Below are 20,976 nucleotides of genomic sequence, written 5' to 3' on the forward strand. Positions count from 1 at the left end.
CTCTCCGGATTTGGGACTACCTATCAATCATGTCATTAGGGAGAATGTGCCCTGAAAGAGGCAGACCTTAGCCAAGGAATAACTGCATTAATCTTAATCTGTATATGCACCCAGCCAGCCAAGTCAGGGTCACCATGATGAAAAACAATAATCTTCAACTCGACAAATTACTTTGCAAAGACAGACATTTCTTTACTTTTTGTGCTGTGTGTTCTCCAGAATCTAAGTTGACTGTTTACAGCTTGAGTGTTACTACAAAGTGAAGGTTATTTTAATGAATAGTAATGCTTTCAGGCAGTATGCAAGACAGGCAACACTTACAGCTGCCACCTTTTCCACTGCAGTTATTTTCACCATTTCCATAAAATCAGTTAAATCTGGATGCAAGTGAAAGGAATCTAGCTAAATGGTATCATGTAGTTTCAGATAATCTTCATAAGTAATTAAGATTTAATTGATCTTAACAGAAGAACCATTTTAGTTTAAATGCTTACATACTCATATTTTTTTTGAAATTATGGTAGAACCAAGGCAACCCTCTACCTAATACAGACATCATGTTTTGAAATACATTTTTCCTCACAGTGTATATCTATGAGTAAAATGACCACTGATTAGTGAGAAATACTTAGAGTGGAAGTGCACTTGTATAACAGATAATCAATTTGAAATCCAAGTATAACAGATAATCAATTTGAAATCAAAGTCAAGAAGAAACACTCTTTTTTTTTTTTTTGAGACAGAGTTTCACTCTTGTTGCCCAGGCTGGAGTGCAATGGTGCAATCTCGGCTCACTGCAACCTCCGCCTCCCGGGTTCAAGCGACTCTCCTGTCTCAGCCTCCCTCAGCTGGGATTACAGGTGCCTACCACCACACCCAGCTAATTTTTTTTTGTATTTTTTGTAGAGAGGGGGTTTCATAATATTGGTCAGGCTGATCTCGAACTCCTGACCTCAGGTGATCCGCCTGCCTTTGCCTCCCAAAATGTGGGGATTACAGGTGTGAGCCACCGTGCCCAGCCAAGAAACATTCTTATAGTGCCCAAACTCTGTAAGAGATTGTTATCTAAAGTGAGTTAAGTCAAATTTAACTTTTTCAAATAAACGCCATAAATAACTTTTAAAAAGTATGCCAAAAATAACTTTAAAACTGCACTTTGTATATTGATATCATTTCAGAAATTGAGAAAGATGTAGCATTGTGCTAATTATATAATTACTCAGAAACTTTGAGGGCTGTACTGCATTTTTTAAGTCAGCAATTCTTCATTTTTCATGCATGTTGTATGAGAGGTAAATACTCTTTTGGCTCATTGTTCATCAGCCAAATATTAGCTAGACAACTCCCCCTATAGGAGATACCAGATGTGTTGGGGCTGTTTATAAAACTTAAATTGAAATCAGCTTTTAAGGAAAAAATTTAGCTTATAGATTCTTGTATGTACCCCTAGGTATATTACCTAGACATTGCTTTAAATGAATCTTATTTGATATAGGGGCTACTAAATGAGCAGTATCATAAATTTAACTTTGTCACTGTAATCAGATATACTATTTTTACTCTTGTTTTTCCGCTCCCCTTTATAACCACTGCCATGGATAATGACATCAGGCCTTAATTTTTTAGTCATTGGATTAAAGCCTGTGAATTAGTATTGAATGCAAATAGAAAGATTAAGATGGTCACTGCCAATGTTACTAAGCATTTGCCTGAATGCTATTGTTATTCCTACCCATGGGACACTCCAGGAGTACATTTCTAGAGGTCAGTATGATGAGACCAGGAAAATCATGATTACCTACTTTTCCCCATTTGGATTAATATAAAGTCTTATAGATTAACATAGACAAGTAAACATTATTAGTTACCTTAATACTAACCAGTGAATGCAAATATTTTAATAGAGTTTATACATAATAAATGCCTATCAGTTCCAAGCTTGATGCTAAGAACTCCATGAATGTTATTTAATTTTTCAAAACAATTCTGTCAGTGTGGTATCATCATTGAAACTGAGGCTTTGAGAGATTCAATAACTTGCACAAGACCCATTTACAAGGGATTTGTACTTGCCCATCTGACTCCAAAGCCTGATCTCTTTATCACTACCATGTACTAGTAAGAGTAACCATATTTCAAGTGACTTTTAGTCATTTTGGGCAGAAAGTTATACTAGTATCTGCTAGCAACATGAATATATTTTTAAAGAATGAGGGACAGCATGTGTCGGTGTTTTTAAAATGGTCTGACAGTGATCTGTAGACCATGTGAGCTAGAATTCCTTTATCAATACCATGCAATTCTATACCTGAAGACTAATTTAAAGACAGGAGGACTCTATGTACATATTTCAATTCATCAGGGACCCTTAAAAATCCTTGCAGTACCACAAATCACTTAGCTCTTAGTGACAAACCCATGAGAAGGCTGACATTTTCATACAGAAACAGCTGGGTGTGTTTATAGCTGGAGTGTGATATGCCCTAGTTGCCCTCTGGGATTCTTACATTACCAGATGAAAAATGTGTACCTTTTTGACAATCAGGTACACAGAAAGCAATAAAAAGCCTTTTATATCCATTAATTCCTTCTTAATTTAATCTCCATGCCCAATCCATTTACAAAATGCTCCAGGCTATCCACTAGATACCTGTTTGCACACTGAAAAGGGGTGAAACTAAATTCTCCTGGGTTTAACTACCACCCTTTTAATCAGAAACCTTAAGATGGTGACTAAACAAGTATAATGTTCCAGTGTGTCAATGGGGTTCACATTTTAAGAAGACAAGAAATGTGCAACAATCCAATTTTTAATGGGATACTTATCTTTTTTATATTCATCAAAGCTGCCATGAATTTAGCAAAATACTACTGCTGCCCATCTGACAATATATTGTCGTTTATTAGTGATTTTGTTATTGTGAAAGCATTTGATGAAATCCAATAAGAGAAAAACATCACTTTACCATTCAGTGCTCAGTTTCCTTGCTTTCAACAATTGACGTTCAATCCAGTTGGGTTTCTGCTGCTCAATGCTCTGTATGACCTTTTGGATCATTTGATTAGGGATACTTGTCTGGTCTCCCATGATGCTTTCCAAACACATACAAATTAAACCCAGTTTTTCTTTACTCCATCTGTCAAGGGAGGCACCTGTTAAAAGTTCCGCAGTGTTTCCGTCCTCAAATATCCGACATATAATTACAATCAAGTTCCAGACAAGCAGGCCAGCTTTCTTCAATTCAACAAAGTTTTTTGACATTTTTCTCTCAGACAGAAAAAAGAAGTATTTAATTGGGGGAGGCAAACATGCAATCACCGTAGGTAACTTGCTGATTACAATAGATACTGCCTGAGCAGCAAGCCTTGTGAAGCCTGGGGAAGAAAAGAAAAGGTATGATTAATATTAGCATTTGCGTTCAATCATTGCATGGTTTTGTGTTGTATAAGGATGTCTAATTTTTGCGGAGAAAATTGGCAAGAAGATCAAGTGCTTGACATATTCCAACGGAACTCTAACCAGGGTCTCTCGCAGTACTACCTAAAATTCCCCCAAATCACAAATCTGGTTTTTTTTTTTTCTCTCAGAAATGAAGATTAGAAAATTTAGACTCATAATTTATATTCTTTCAAAACTGCAGCTTTCCAGGACCCAGGTGGCCTCCTAATTAGCAAATGCAAAGGTCCCCAGCTGGGCAGCTTTGTAGGCTTTGATACTTCTGACTCTCCCTTAAGCCCTTCTCCTCCTCCCTTGGAATCCATGACAGAATCACTTCAGCTCTCCTCAGGACTGGTTTCTCTCCTTTCAGTTCTCAACCCAAATGTGACCTCCTCAGAGAGCCTTGCCTCACCATCTTATCTTATCTCATCTCTTCATCTCATCTCAGTCCATTTACACCCTTCCATCACAACCCCAAGACCCTCTCTTTTGGGGATCCCCATTTTGTTGCCTTTATTATAGCACTCCCCATCATCTAATAATTATGTCCTTTTCCTGCACACTGTCTGTCACCCTCTTCTAAACTATAAGCTCTGAGAAGGCATTCCCGTATTCCTAGCACTTAGTACCTCTTATATAATAGTTGTCAACAAATATTGGTTGAGTGAATGAGTCAGTAAATTGGTTCCTGCTTACCTCTATCTCTCCTCTTTGCTTCTTTGTGTCCTATGCTATTTCCACTTTCTACTAACACCTCTTAGATGTAGGTTTTTGCTAAGCAGTCCTTAGCCTTTTGGCTGGTGATTCCACATGTTCTTCCTTGTTGGTGCTATTTCACATTTATGATCTTATTTAATGCAACAGCCTTAGGAGATTATTCAAATATGTGTTGGACCTAGTTTTTACAAACTTTTTCTAAAGACTATTCCAATTAATTTTTAAATGATTCTTAAGTTGTCATGGATTGCAGAGGAGTCACTAGATTAGACATATTTTCCAAGAAAAATGTATTAATTCTTCTTCTCTGTATCAGGGTTTCTCAACTTCAGCACTACTGCCATTTTGAGTTGGATGATCCTTTGTTGTTGAGGAGCTCTTCTATGTTCTGTAGGGTGTTTAGCCGCATCTCTGGCCTCCACCCACTAGATGTCAGTAGCATTCCCCTCAGTGGTGACAACCAAAAATGTCTTCAAGCATTGCCAAATGTCCCCTGGGAACAAAACTGTGTCTGGTTGAGAACCACTCTTCTATATGATTCCAGAATCTTAAGTCTTGGCCTTTCTCCAGAGCTGTAGTCCTATAACTCCAGCTTTCTGTTAAGCATTCCACTTCTGTGTCCTCATCACTGTCAACTCAATATAACTAAAACCATTGTCTTCCAAACTAGCTTGGCCCTTCTCTCTCCCTCCCACCCTTTCTTCCTTTCTTCCTTCATTCCTTCCTTCCTCTCTCCCTCCCTCCCCTCCTTCCTTCCCTCCTCCCTCCCATTCTTCCTTCCTGTTAAATGTTCCTTCATACCTAATCAGTGATCAGCATTGATATATAGTTCTACCCCTTTATCTCTGACATCCAGTTTCTCATTGCTGGGGCCAACTGAAGGTTGCTGACCTACTTCAAGCCCTTCTTCACAAATGGTACCTTGACTATGGAAGTATTCTTCTAAATCATCTCCCTTCTCCAGGCTAGGTCCAGCCCTTCTCCTGTACTGTAAAACTGAATTCAGCCCTATGAACTTTATTATCCAATTTCTCTGCTGTGATAATTTTAGCTACTTACTGCTGTTATAAGATCAGTCTCTTCAGCCTTGCTGTCAAAACACTCCACAGTCTAGCCTCAGCCTGTTTCTATGATCCTTCTCTTTAAGACCTTTAACATGCTTTATCCTCTTTGCTTTTAGACTTCTGAGTATATCATTACTCTCAATGGAATGCCCTCTGTCTTCATGGTTCACAAATAATCTTCAACTCTTAGTTCAAAATCCTCTCCTCTCTTGTGAATTTATTTGAATATATTATATATATGACCATTTTGGTAATTAGGTCCATAATTGGCTATGTTGTGTTATTTTTGTATTATCATCTATTATTATTTATATTATGTTATTTATATATTCATGAGTTGTCTTTACAGCTAGCCTATAAACTCCAGAGCACGGGAAACAAAGCTCTTAGCTCCTTGATTATCCCACAAAGCCAGACGGTGTTTTAATCCACTATGTATATAATGGAATTTGAACATTAAAACTGAATGAGAAGCCAAAAGAAATTAGCTTTGAGTTCTTTGGTAAAACATTCTTTACTGTTTTTGCTGAACAAAAATATCAGAACAATGTGAACATTTTCTGAAGATATATATAACATTTAAAAAGTCACTCCTCTGTTCCAAAAAAGTACAAAGCTCTTGGAAAATATGTTTAATCTAGTGACTCCTCTGCAATCCATGACAACTTAAGAATCATTTTAAAAATTAATTGGAGCAGTCTTTATAAGTTTGTAAAAACTAGGTCCAACACATATTTGAATAATCTCCTAAGGCTGTTGCATTAAATAAGATCATAAATATGAAAGCACCTAGCTCAGCACCTGATAAAAATAGTTGCTCAATAAATGTTTTCTTTTTATTCAAATTAATGTGTTTAGGTGAGGCTTAAAATATAGACAAAGCAAATCTTCCTTAGTGTTCTTAAATTATTTGAAATGTCTCATTGTTCTTTTTGTGTTTGTATCTCATAGTACCTATTCTGCTTTCAGGTCTTTGACTTGAAAGATTGTATCTTATATTCCCTCTGTCTTAAAGAGGGTTTGACTACAGATACTGAGCAAATATTTGACAAGCTAAGTAGATATTAGGTAAAGATTACCAATTTTCTTCTTCACACCTACACTCTACTGATTCTTTATAAACTCTGAGGACTATGGGCACTCAAATCCCCAGCTATTTCATTAACGCTTAAGGCAAATTTCAATCAGAACCTTTAGGCTGATGACAAATTAATAAATCCATTCTACCAATCTCAAGGGCTCTGAGTCTATGATGATGTCAACAACATACCAGGGAAGGATCTTTTAAGACTGCTACACACTCATCTTTCTGTCTTTATTTAGATAAGTTTAATTCTGTCTAAGCTGTATATATGTAATATATTGTGTCATCCAATTTTAGAGCTGATAAAGTATGAAGAAAATCTATGTCTTAGGATGAAGGCAATATACGTATATTGGTGTATTTGTCATTTCTTCTTTTCTGTAATGTACTACTGTAATCATATATTTGTGGTTGATAGAACATGCAAAAAGGAAATTTACAATAAAGGAGGTAAAGAAAATGTCAAAATTAATTTTTAAAATTTTATTTATTAATGGTAAAAAAGATCAGTAACAATTTATTGAATGAGGATAATGCAATTTTTTATTATTTTTTAAATCTGAGCTTAACACTTCACAATACAAAGGTCAAGTTCTAAGTTCAGTTTGTTTCAAGATCAGGTTTTCATGGCTGTCATAGGTGAAAAAGCCACTACACAAACACATATAGATCAACATGAAACCAGTATATCCTTAGCTGTGCCCACAAAATCATGGCATTTATTTTTCAGTGTTAACTACCAAATAGGTGAAGGCTGTTGTTGAAATTTGACTAATATCCATCATCTGTGATGTAAATATGTTGTTCTTGCAAATGAATGGAAAAATATTTTATTTTTATATTTTTAAGAAAAGCATTCAAGAGTCACTGAAACTCTCCAATATTTTACATCATGTTAGAAAATCCCATTTCTAAATTCTTAAGTGAGAAGATATGATACTTTTGTAGGTAACACTGGTTCTTATGAAACAAATAGGCCTGGTTTTTATACACTATACTAATGACTTCTTATAGCACTTCATGCATTTCTGTCATCAATTTCTTTCTCAGCATACTGTTTCTGCATGTGACCAATGGCATGGACACATTTTCCTAAATGCTGCTTGCTATTTCTGTTTCCTCTCTCTAGAATTCATTGATTCCATTAAGACAATTACTCCAAAAGTTTTTCCATAAAGGATTATTTTCATTAAAAAAGTAATTTACTGTTGAGAAAATATCTTCTCAGGTATATCTTTCATTTAATTTTGTCAAAGAAACAAAACAACACAACTAGTTCTTTGTGTATTTGTTCTTTGAAACATAATGAAACAAATATCTAAAAGCAGAGCTATGTCAGAGCCATCCTAACTTCCATCCAACTCTCCAGTAAATACACTGTAATCTTTATTGTAATATTTATTTCTTTAAATCTTTAGTGTTTTTTAATGTCACAGTATTTGCTGATAAAGAAATAAAGAAATGCATTTTAGTTTGTCACCTTAGTGTTTTCCATGTTCTGTCATTTTTACTGTGTCAAGAAGGACAAAAATTCCCTAAGGTAATGACTATTTGTCTTTTAGTAAGTTAGATTTTTTAAAAGACCGTTAAACATTTACAATTGGTTAGATAAATTTTGTAAGAACCATGATTATATATCACTAAATTAAAACATTGTTGAAAAAAATTACAGAAGTTTATCTTTAGGTTTTGGATACTTAGTGTAGAAATCTTTTGTTTATCAAGATGACTCCAAACTAGCTAATATCTCAAGGCTCAATACTGGCTTAGGAGGGATTCACATCTAACAAAATATATGGGAAGCCACATTTCAAATACTTTCCCCACAATTCTTTTTTTTTTTTTTTTTTGCCAAAGGTGATCAAATCATCATTGTTTTATAATATGGCTGTGAAGAGCTCATATTAAGAACAGAAACAAGTAGGAGCTTTTTCACTTTGTCACTGTTTGCTCTTGATTGCATTCCCAGCACTCGTTTTAAACTGTGGTTGACTTATTGGCTTATAGGATTATGTTAAAGTCACTTGTATGTATTATGAGGATTAATTTTGTTACAACCAGAGTCTGTAATACAAAAGACAACTCTAATTCATTACCGTGTGCTGAAAGCTAAAGAAGGAATAAGGTCACCCTGCCCATGGCCTCTCCCCAAGAGCATGGCACCCCTGCTCTTCCCTCAAGCTTCCTCACATACTGTCCTCAACACACACTGGCTCACTCACAGACCAAGAAAGGTCTCCAGTGACAATCCCATGTGAGATTTTAGTGAAGTTTAATTTCTTTCTCTCTTCTCATACACCAAAAAATTGTACATCTCTTATTTGTACCCATTTTGAAACAGTTATACTAGTCTCCTGGCACCAAGAGGAGATACTGTACTTAGGTTTATCTCTGATCTGAAACACAGTGCCTGGTATATAGTAGTCTCTCACTTAGTAAATTTCTACTGAATGAATAATGAAATTAATAAATGACTTAATGTCCAGCATGTACACATTCTGTATCTTATATTCTGTAGTGAAAATAAAATTTAAGAAGTGCCAATCTAAAAGTCCCTGTAGCATTTCAGAGGGCAGTAAAGAAGAATGGCATTCGCCTATTGTCATATCCTCTTAGAAGGCAAAAAATGGTTTATAAAGTCACTTTCTTCCATCACTTTCTTTTATATATTCATGGGATCTGACATTCCTTCATGGTTGTCTTTATGTTGTACTTTTACTCGGAATGAGCATTTTATGAAAAATGTTATTTAGTAAGGAAAACTTTAACAACTGGTATCTATAAGTAGACATTTTTTGAAATAAGAGGCTCTTTGCAATGGTATGGAGGGATTCCAAAGTGCTTAGAAAAAGCAAAATTGTTCATGAATAGAATGACTTGAAAGCCACAAGCAAAATAGTGCTACTCATATGGCATGATATGTTAACTGTAAATCATGCCTACTGAATTGCTCAAAACGTATCAAATATCCAAAAGCTAGAACAAAGGAGAGATGGCAACAACTCTTAGAAAAGAAAGAACTTAAGTAATGAAAAGGTGACATTTTCCAATTTCAATTAAATGGCTTTACTAGATTCAAAGGGAGTTTAATAGGGCTTGGACAGAATTAAAGCATTACTATGAAAGGTCACAGATAGATAATTGATTTGAGTTTGTAATATAAGGTCACATTATTTAGGATCTCCATGGAGAAGAATGAAAGAAAGGCTAGTCCCTTCAATTGACTTTAGTGAGTTCGGCTGGAGTATTTTATTGTTGAAAGTTTCCTTAGAGTTAGTGAAAATATTCCTCTTTAAGGATGAATATGAAAGAAAAAAGTTTTATTTTATATAATCAAAAGAAGATTCACGAATACAGGTACATAATATACATACAAAGGAATCTTGTGAAATTCTGGAAAAGTGGAAAGATCTAGATAGGGAGAAACTATTTAAGAAGAGAGGACTTGACTAATAAACGAATAATGTAGGTAACTGATGCTTCTTAAGTACACTTGGTGGATGCGCTGTTCTGAATAGGAACAATGCACTCAATTTAGAACCAGAATCACTGGAGGAAAAAATACCCTGTCAGAAAAATACATGTACCTACCAAACTGGGTGCTATTTTTGACCTAAAAGCTACATATGTAGGTATTTTAACAAGAGAAAAGAAGGTAATAATTAGTGTTTGCAGAGAAAAAACTTAAAGGAAAAAATAATTAAATGGAATATCAGAGCAATCTTCTCTAGAGTATGGATTTTAAGTTACTCAACAAATTTTAAGAAAATTAGTCAAAATCATGTCACCAATCTGTACTATTAGCCTGAACACAAAATATCACAGAAAATCCTGAACTGGCAATTAAATAAAAAAGATGACTATTTGAATAATTTTCCATTCTAGTTTCCTTGATCATGTGGTTCATAGTAAAAATAAAAATAAGGGTCCCAAATCTACTGAATGGAAGGAAGATTAATATAGCTCATCATTCTTATAACTTTTAGAATTTTACTTGATTGCATATCCTAGAAAATTGCTTCTTCAGGTGTATTTTCTTAAAGAGAAACAAGTGTACTTACTTTTGCATGATTCTTTCCTGTTAGTTTCTTTTGGACTATAATTCCATTCTTTTGGCATGCTCTCAAGCAAACAATCAGGAACAATGTGCTTGTTTAGGTTTGTCTCACAGTTTCTCCTAGAACTCATCACAGATACTATCTGCTGTACAATGTCCTTGACCGCATCGGTCAGTGCCAGTCTCAAGCATCGGATGACCTCCAGCTCGTACTCCACGCACGTTGAGACTTTAAAATCAGATGGCATATTATGGTTAGCAGAACCTAGCAAATCAGTTGTGCCTTGCTCAACTAGAATTCAGTTTTGTAATAATCTAGTTTAAAGCTATAGGAAAGGAGAGCTGCTTTTAACCAAGAAATCATATGATTGATAACCACCCCATAAAACATTTTTTTAAAAAGATTCTTCTTTGTAATGAAAGGAATGGCAATTAAGATAACAGTACATAATATTTACTGGTAGTTTTGGACTCTTCTGGTGAGAACATAAATTGTATGACCTTCTTAGATGACAACTTGGCAATAATGTCAAAGCTTCAACATTTTACTTATCAGTTGACTCACATATTCCTTTCTGTAGGGCTTTTCCTAAGAAATTAATTATAAATATGCAAAGGATATAAGAAAAAATTAAAATCAATCAAAATGTCCAATAATAGGTGATTTGTTTAATTAGCTCTGGTATTTCTGTCTATATAATAAAGCCATATATTGTGTAGTAAAAATAAAAGTAGGTTAGAAAAGAGTATGATATCCTATTTTTATTAAAAATATGTATCTCCACACATATATAAAATAATTAAAAGATGTACTCTATAATGTTAATGGTGATTATCAATGACAGATGGAATTTCAGTTATATTTTTTCCTTCCTTTTTTCTTCTTTCCTTCTTTCCTTTCTTCCTTCTTTCTTTACAAATGGTCAATCAATTCAGTGTTAGAATCTTACCAAGAGTTTCCTTATCAGCAAAATGTTAGAGCCGGTCCCTAGATTGCCAAGACACATAGCATAGGAAGAATAGAGTAATAGCCCTAAAACCCAGCTGCTAAAAACCCAAAATATTAATTCTTCATTATCAGCATAAATGAGAGAAGCAAGGGAAAGGATTATTTCAAATGATAATAATTTTTATTAATGATTTTTATTATTGTAGTTTATTTCCATTTTTCATATTAAATTAACAAATGAAAACAAAACTTAGAATCATATAACTTAAAGAATACCTGCATCATTATCTAATTAATTTTCAAGTGTTTCAGATCACCATTAAAAATATACACACTTTAGGAGGGGCTTTGGTGTCCTCATTTATAAAATGGTGAGGGGAGAGGGCGACAAGGGCTGGACAAGATGATATTTATGGTCTTTGTTAGTTTTCACCTTCCACGACTCTATTTAAGACTCCTAAGAAGAAAATAACAAATACTTCACAGCTGAGCACACACAAAGTTGAAAAGAACTGTGACTCTACTTCCTTTTACAACACAGTAATCAGGAGGCCTTAGAAAGGGGCTGAATGAGGGTTCTAAATTGAGAATGTGCTTTAGGCTATGAGCAGCAATCCTAAGAATGATTTAAACCAGTTTTTGTATGTTCACTAAGCTACTAATTGCTTACCAATTTTTATCAGTATAATCTTTTATATTTTGGTAATAACAGATGTGGCGAGATTTCCAAAAAGAAACTTCATTACTTTTATGTTAAAATTTCTATAATTTAGAAGAATCAGAACAAAGGTAATTTAGTGGGAGATTTTCAGGCTACTGTTAAGAAAGATGTTATATGCAATAAAGAATAACCTAGTGTGGCTTTATAAAAGCAATGGAAATTACATCTGAATATGTTTCTAAGTAAAAAGGTTTGGTTTAAATAATTATTCTATTAATATATTTACCAACCAGAAGTCATTGGAAATAAGGTCTCCAGATAAATTATAAGTAAATGGAGAGTCAAAAGTAACAAAACATCTTTGAAAATCTTCTGCAAATACATTAGCATACTTTCCTGCTTTAGAAAATTAGTTTCTTTGATGCTTCATAACTTTAGGTGTTAGAAATGTAAAAATTTAATCTAGACAAGCTCTGGTCTAATTTTCTCACTTTTTGAAGATAAGGACACTGATAAACCAAATAGGAAGTGATAGAACAGAGAGTAAGTAGTACGGTAACGATGTATTCTCTAGTTAGCCAGTTCAAGCAGTAGTATACACAGGACTAGACGGGATGGCTTGGAGCAATCCACAGTTTCTAAGTACATGCCATACCCAGCCACTCCTAATAAATGTAGCATCTAAGTTAGCACCCAAGCTTCTGACTCTCCCTTTTCTACTTTTACTGCTGTTATTTATTTATTTTTTTTATTTTTATTTTTTTTTTGAGATGGAGTCTAGCTCTGTCACCAGGCTGGAGTTCAGTGGCATGATCCTGGCTCACTGCAACCTCTGTGTCCCAGGTTCAAGTGATTCTCCTGCCTCAGCCTCCTGAGTAGCTGGGATTACAGGCATGCGCCACCACGCCTGGCTAATTTTTGTATTTTTAGTAGAGATGGGGTTTCACCTTGTTGGCAAGGATGGTCTCAATCTCCTGACCTTGTGATCCACCCACCTGGGCCTCCTAAAGTGCTGGGATTACAGGCATGAGCCACTGAGCCCGGCCTACCGCTGTATTTAAACAGTCCTCTATAAAAGTGCTGGGGCACTTTAACCTGCCCTATTCTTATCTGAGGCCAATCCTCCATCTTCTGTAATTGCTCTGCAATGCACTAGAATTAGAGAAAATTTTACATATATCTAGAATTGTCCATAGTCTATGTAGTAATATATGAATTCTCCAGTATCTCTGGCTTTAGATCCAAATTTCTTAAAATTTTAGAATTAGAAAGCCATTAACTTTAATGAAGGCATTGGCCTCCTTCAGGCATTCTTTAAAAATAGACAAGTGTGGAGAAGCACTTCCAGAATGATGCTATGAAGACCTGGGAAAATCTGCACCTCCATTAAAGCTATCAGAACACTGGCAAAAATTGTGAAAATCAACTTTTGAGAACTCTGGAAATTAACCACAGGCTTGCAACAATCCAAGGAGAATTTATTCAAGAATATCAGCTGAATCTTGGTAAAAACAGTGAGCTTTGTAGCACTTTAACCTGCTCTATTCCCAGCTCCCATTCCTCAGCAAGTTCTACTATGGCCTTGAAAACGAGCAGCCTTGAAGCCATGGTAGTTATAAAAGCCTAGCAGCCACTGGAAGAGGTAGAATGTCTTTTGACCTATCCACAATGTCCCAGTCTCCCAGATTGTCATGATTTTCCTTGTCTGGAATCTCCCTGGAAGAGCACTGTTCACAATGCATATCCATATTCAAACTAACTCAGTGACTGAAAATGTCCTAGCCCCAGGATGTTTTGTCAAAACAGTCAGCAGCGATGGTTTAACTCTGTGGCTGCCTAAGGTAGAGATACTGGTTACGGCAAACAAGAAGCTAATAGAAAAAAAAAAAAGAAAGAAAAGAAAAGAAAAACTGAGAAATGAAATGTACACGTACACAGCAGGGAGTAATTTTGAATATCTCTGCCATACTCCTGGGGATCAAGAAGGACACAGACATGTACAGGACTGTGCACATACCCAAGAAAGCCCTGAGAAAGCACTAATCTCTCACCTCTGACTAATCTGGAGGCTCTGTGCAAGCAGGATATAAAGGCGAAGGAAGAGTTGCAAACTATGTGTGTGTTGGGACACGACTTCAATTCTCTGGCAGTTTACAACAATTCTACTCCTAGGTATATATCCAAAAGAAGATTTTTTAAACATTCACACAAAAACTTGTACACTAATGTTCGTACCAGCACTATTCATAACAGCCAAAAAGTGGAAACAACACAAATTCCCATCAATTGATGAATCAATAAGCAAAATGTGTATTTCCATATAATGGACTATTATTCAACAATAAAAAGAAATGGAGTTCTGATACATGGATTAGCCTTGAAAATATTGTACTAAGTGAAAGAAACCAGACACAAAATGCACATACTGCATGATTCCATTTATACAGAAGGTCCAGAAAAGGCAAAATATAGAGACAGAAAGTAGATTAGTGGTTGTCAGGAACTGGGGAGGAACTATTAATAGGTACAGGGTTTCTTTCTGGGGTGATTAAAATGGTCTAAAATTAAATGGTACTGATGGTTGCACAGTTCTGTGAATCTACTAAAAACCACTGAACTGTGATATTTTTACACTTTAAAAGGATGAAATTTATGGTATATAAATTGTATCTCAGTACATTTGTTATAAAAATGCAATTGCCTCTAAAAGGACACACACAAACATTTGTCATTGATATCATAATATGATTTAATTAGAGCAGGGGTCAGAAGACTTTTTCTGTAAATAGCCACATAATAAATATTTTAAGCCGTTAAGACAGATGATCTTTGTTGCAACTACTCATCTTTACTGTAGAAGCACAAAAGTATCCACAAATAATACGTAAGTGAATAAACAGGGCAATTTCTAATAAAACTTTATTAAAATGGTGGGTTGGATTTGGTCCAAAGGCAATGGTTTGCCAACTTCTAGTTTAAATGGTTTAAAGGTTTTCCTTTGGGACTAGATGGGAGCAGGACACCAAGAGCTTTTGATAGAGAGAAGAAAGGGAGAGATAATTTTGGAGTATAAATTCCAACAGTGAAAAGGCAGGACTGGGTGGGATTTCCAACATAGAGTTTTTGCGCAACCAGAGTGAATCTTTTTTAAAATTTTATTTTATTTTATTTTATTTATTTACTTAGTTTTGAGACAGAGTCTTGCTCTTGTTGCCCAGGCTGGAATGCAATGGTGCGATCTTGGCTCACTGTAACTTCTGCCTCCTGGGTTCAAGCAATTCTGCCTCAGCCTCCCAAGTAGCTGGGATTACAGGCACCCACCACCACACTCAGCTAATTTGTGTGTGTGTGTATGTGTGTGTATGTGTGTGTGTGTGTGTGTGTGTATTTTTAGTAGAGACAGGGTTTCACCATGTTGGCCAGACTGGTCTTGAACTCCCAACCTCAGGTGATCTGCCCACCTTGGCCTGCTAAAGTGTTGGGATTACAGGTGTGAGCCACCATGCCTGGCCCAGAGTGAATCTTGTGCTGGGAAAGAACTAGAGGAAGAAAAGAGGCACGAACAGGAATTCAATGTAAAACATTTTTCATCATAGAGCACTGCATTAATGTATAGAAAAAGAGAAGAATGTACACTATGAAAATACCTTAAAACTATTTAAAAAATCAATCTCTGGTGTGAATTTTTCTTGTAATTTGTTCATTTCTTTTTAAAGCACAATTGCGCAAAATAATTATGAATGGCTGAGATAATTTGGTTACTTAGCATAGCAAATATCATATAACATGTTCAGTTGTTCCTGAAAGTAGCTATATAGCAAATAAGTTATTCTCAAATGAACTACAGATTCATGGTATGAATATATTAGTGGCCAAGAAAATGATATTATGAATTAAGTGAAAAATAGTACACTGAGAGTCCTTCATTTTTAGGGATGTTATTTAGGAAATTAGTGTTTTCAGTCAGTAGTCAGCTGATAAAGCCAATTCCAAATATTTTATTATGTGTCTAGTGGGCTTGTTACCTGAGATAATCATAAGTTATTTTTTAAAATGATTATAACTTTGAAGAAGAACTTTTATTTTAGTGATGATAAAGTAACTGGTCCCAGACTCACTCTCCTGCCATGAAAGCTAGAAAATAGGGAAATATATGCAAAATAACTATTTTCATACATTAGACAACAGGAAACACTGTAATTGCCTTTAAAAGAAAACAAATTAAAGTCTGAATGTACTTTCAGGATCCCAGTTCAAGGAGCAGAAAGTCAAGCAAACCATGAAAGTCTCACTGAGATGAAGAGACAGAGGAGGATGAGGCAGCTGGAATTTTCTGAGAAAAGTACCAAAGAGACGGATCTACATAGGGAAAGAGCTCCAGAAATCTGCATAAGGTTTCCTTTCAGTCTTACACAGAATACTAGACTGGCAGTGGAAAGGTTGACTCTAAGAAGCCAAGCAAAAAACAACTATTGGGAAACTGTTAGCTGAACAATTCTCAGAGTTCATACAAGATTGGCAAAGTCTGAGTTCAGACCAGAGTGGCAAGATGTCATTGCATATCTGACATTCAAAGGACACCTAAAAAGGTAATGTTTTAGTAAATGGGCTAAACCAGGCCTAGAATAAAGACTACTTTAGATCTGGCCTAATAAAGCTTGAAAACAACTAACTCTCAAGATGATCAAGGTGATACACAAGTAACACAATACAACAAAATCTGTAATGGAAGAAAACAAAATCTAGAGACTCAATAACATAATACTGATAATGTCTGGCATCCAATAAAAAATTACCAGACAGGGAAAAAAATATGATCCATAATCAAGAGAAAACTAAGTCAATAGAAATATATCCAGAAATGAAAGAGATGATGGAATGAGCAAACAAGGTTTTAAAACAGACATCATATATGTATAAGAATATTTAAATGAGAAGGTATATACGAAATATAAAAAGAAACTATATAGAATTGCCAGAAGTTAAGGATACCTGGAATAAAAATTCACCATATAGTCTTAATAGTACTTTAGACACTGCAGAAAAAAAAAAAAATCACGGAACTTGAAGATACAATAGAAAGTATCCAAACAAAAGAACAGACAGAAAGAAGGCTAAAAAACAAAAACAATACAAAAAAACAAGGAAGCAGAATACAGCCTCACTGACCTATGGGACAATGCCAAGAGGTGTAATATACACGAAATTGAGTCCCAGAAAAAGCAGGAGGGGGAGTGAAGTGGGGCTGGCAAAAGACAAATTATTCCAAGAAAGAATGGCTGAAAAGTTTTCAAATTTGATAAAAATTAAACATCTCAGGTCCAAGCAGCTCAATAAACCCTAGGCAGAAAAAAATGCAAAGAAAACCAAAACAAGGCACATCATAATCAAATTGCTGAAAAGCAGTGACAAAGAGAAAAGTCCTTATCAACTATAAAAGAAGACATATTACATAAAAGGAAACAGATACTGTAAATATTTCCACTGATTTATTGTAAGAAATAATGCAAGCCAGAAGATAATAAAATGAACATCTTTACAGTGCTAAAGGAAAAACGGAAAAGAACAAAAAAAATCTGAACCTAGAATTCCATATCTACTGAAAAATATTTCAAACATGAAGGCAAAATACTTTTTGTCATGCAATCAAAAGCTAAAATAAATTAATGCCAGAAGAATTGTAATACAAGAAATGTTAAAGGAAGTACTTCAGGTAGAAGGTAAACGATACCTATTGGAAACTCAGATCTACACACAGAAGGGTATGGAAATGATAAATACATGGACAAATATAAAAGACTTTTCCCATTTTTAATTTCTTTAAAATATAATATTTGGAGCAAAAATAAAACAATAAATTGTAGGGTTTATAATACTTGTAGAAATAAAATGTATGACAACAATAGAATAAAGGATAGGGAGGAAGTAAATGGAAATATAGCATTATAAGATTCTTATATCAGATGCAAAGTGGTATAATGTTATTAAAAAGTAAACTGTGAGGGGTTAAAGATACATATCGTAAACGATGGAGCAATTACTACAGTAAATAAAGAAGCCATTAGAAAAGGTAAAATGGAATGCTGACAAATACTCAACTAATCCAAAAGAGGGTCAAAATAGAGGGAAAATGAAGATTAGATAGAACAACAAATAGAAAGCAAGTAACAATATAAACCTATAGTGCCAAGTATCAAAATAGAGAGTCCAGAAATAGATGCATCTATTTGATCACTTGGTCAATTGATTTCTGACAAAAGCATTGAAGTAATTCAATTTATAAAGAATAGCCTTTTTAAAAAATGGTTCTGGAAAAATTATATAGCCATATGGAAAAATAAGAACCTCAACACTTACCTCACTATACACAAAAATCCATCATAGAACTAAACATAACTAAAACTATAAAATTGCCAAAAGAAATAATGGGAGAAATATTAGTAAAATTTAGATAATCCAGTTGTTCTTAGGACACAAAAAGCACTATGGTTAAAAAACTGATAAACTGGGCCAGGCGCGGTGGCTCACGCCTGTAATCCCAGCACTTTGGGAGGCTGAGGCAGGCGGATCATGAATTCAGGAGTTCGAGACCAGCCTGGCCAACATAGTTAGACCCTGCCTCTACTAAAAATACAAAAATTATCCAGGCATGGTGGTGCATGCCTGTAGTCCCAGCTACTTGGGAGGCTGAGGCAGGAGAATCACTTGAACCTGCGAGGTGGAGGCTGCAGCGAGCCGAGATTGCCCCACTGCACACCAGCCTGGGCAACAGTGTGAGACTTCGTCTCAAAAAAAAAAAAAAAAAAACTGATAAACTGGACTCATCAGAATTATAAACCTCACTCCATCAAAAGACCTTGTTAAGAAAATGAAAAAGTAAGCCATAGACAGGGAGGAAATTTTATCAGTATGTGTATAAAACAAAGAATTTATGTGCAATATATATAAAGAACTCTTTACAACTCAGTAAGACAACCAATTAATAAATGGACAAAAGTTTTGAATAGCTATTTTACAAAAGAATATTTTCAAATGGTCACTAAGAACATGAAGAGGTGTTCAATGTCATTATTCATGAAGGTAATGTAAAGCTTCATGAGATAATACTACCTACCCCTTAGAATAACCAAAATCAAAAAGACAATCTCAAGTGTTGGCAAGAATATGGAGCAAACAAAATTTGCACACATTATTGGCCAAAATGTAAAAAGATATGACTACTTTGTGAAACAGTTTAGTAGTTTCTTTTTTTCTTTTTTTTTTTTTTTGAGGCAGAGTCTCACTCCGTCGCCAGGCTGGAATGCAGTGGTGCAATCTCGGCTCACTGCAAGCTCCACCTCCTGGGTTCAAGTGCTTCTCATGCCTCAGGCTCCTGAGTAGCTGGGATTACAGGCACGTGCCATCACAACCAGCTAATTTTTGTATTTTTAGTAGAGATGGGGTTTCACCATGTTGGCCAGGATGGTCTCAATCTCCTAACCTGGTGATCCATCCACCTTGGCCTCCCAAAGTGCTGGGATTACAGGCGTGAGCCACCACGCCTGGCCAGTAGTTTCTTATGAAGTTAAAAATGTACTTATATCACCTAGCATTTCCACTTCTAAGTACTTACTGAAGAGAAATGAAAACATACATAGTTGACCCTTGAACACCATGGGTTTGAACTGCACAGGTCGACTTACATGCAGACTTTTTTCAATCAAATGTGGATTGAAAATACAATATTTGCAGGATGCAAAACCTGCATATATGCGGGTTCTGTGGGGCTGACTGCAGGACTTGAGTATATGTTGAGTACATGGATTTTTTTTTTTTTGAGACGAAGTTTTGCTCATTGCCCAGGCTGGAGTGCAATGGCGTCTCAGCTCACTGCAACCTCCGCCTCCCGGGTGCAAGTGATTCTCCTGCCTCAGCCTCCTGAGTAGCTGGGATTACAGGCACATGCCACCATGCCCAGCTAATTTTGTATTTTTAGTAGAAACGGGGTTTCTCCATGTCGGTCAAGCTGGTCTCAAACTCTCGACCTCAGGTGATCCGCTCACTTTGGCCTCCCAAAGTGCTGAGATTACAGGCGTGAGCCACCATGCTTGGCCGAGTATATGGAGTTTTTAATAAGGGGAATGGTTCCTGGAATGAATTCCTCACATATACTGAGGGATGACTGTAGTCACACAAAGACCTATACACTAGTATTCATATAGCAGCTTTATTCATCGTAGTCAAAAACTAGAAATAATCAAAATGTCCATCCAACTGGTAAGTGGATAAAAAAAGTACTACTCAGTGAAATACTGCTCAGCAATGAGCAGAAATAAACTAATGATAAAGCATAAAATTCTTAAAAACATTAAGCTGAGCAAAAGAAGCTAGACACAAAAGAATACATAGATTTCTATTTATATGAAATTCTAGAATATCAAAAGTAAACTATCACAACAAAAAGCAGGTCAGTGTCTTCCTGGGGCTGAGAGTTGAAAGGAGAATGGCCGGCAAAGGGGGAATGAAAGAACCTTTGGAGATGACATAAAATGTTCCATATCTTTATCGTTGTGGTTGTCACACAGATTTATACATTGGTCAAACTTACTGAACTCTTCACTTGAAATGAGTGAATTTTATTGTATTCAATCAATAAAATATTTTAAAACATTTTTAAGGTGGATTGCAAACAAACTGAATGGTGACAAAAGGCTCAGAATACATGGTTAGTTACAACATAGAACAAAGACAGCCTTTCAATATGTGAAAGCTTACATTTAAAATCGACCTATACTATGCTGCAGGTATTTATGTAGGTAATAGAGACACTCACTGTGTCTGATAGGAAGGTAAGGCACTGTAAATTAATTTTGGCAAAAAGAAGACAATATAGCGTATATATGCTCTCTAAACAACACTTCTTAAAGGTCTTTATGAGGCTGAGGAGGAGCTGAAAACCAAAGTGGAAACTTTGAATCTCAACCCTTAATTGGGAATTTTTGCTAGGTTATTGAAAGCTTTTTTCC

General features: G+C 35.4%; 1 protein-coding gene across 14 annotated transcripts in view; it reads right to left on the minus strand.

The window, feature by feature from the left end:
• Nucleotides 1-20,976, minus strand: part of KIAA0825 (KIAA0825 ortholog) — a 472,583-nt gene that overhangs the window by 241,514 nt on the left and 210,093 nt on the right. For all 14 annotated transcript variants that reach the window (XR_010140095.1, XR_010140096.1, XR_010140094.1 and 11 more), the window contains 2 exons: nt 10,366-10,590; nt 2,967-3,375 (listed from right to left, as the gene is read on the minus strand). Coding sequence is in view for 11 of the 14 variants with exons in the window: in XM_009240908.4 (XP_009239183.3) it covers nt 2,967-3,375; nt 10,366-10,590 (634 nt within the window). In the remaining 3 variants the exon portion in view is untranslated. The remainder of the gene's footprint in view (nt 1-2,966; nt 3,376-10,365; nt 10,591-20,976) is intronic.

The sequence above is a fragment of the Pongo abelii genome, chromosome 4 (assembly GCF_028885655.2).
Source record: "Pongo abelii isolate AG06213 chromosome 4, NHGRI_mPonAbe1-v2.0_pri, whole genome shotgun sequence".
NCBI lineage: Eukaryota > Metazoa > Chordata > Mammalia > Primates > Hominidae > Pongo > Pongo abelii.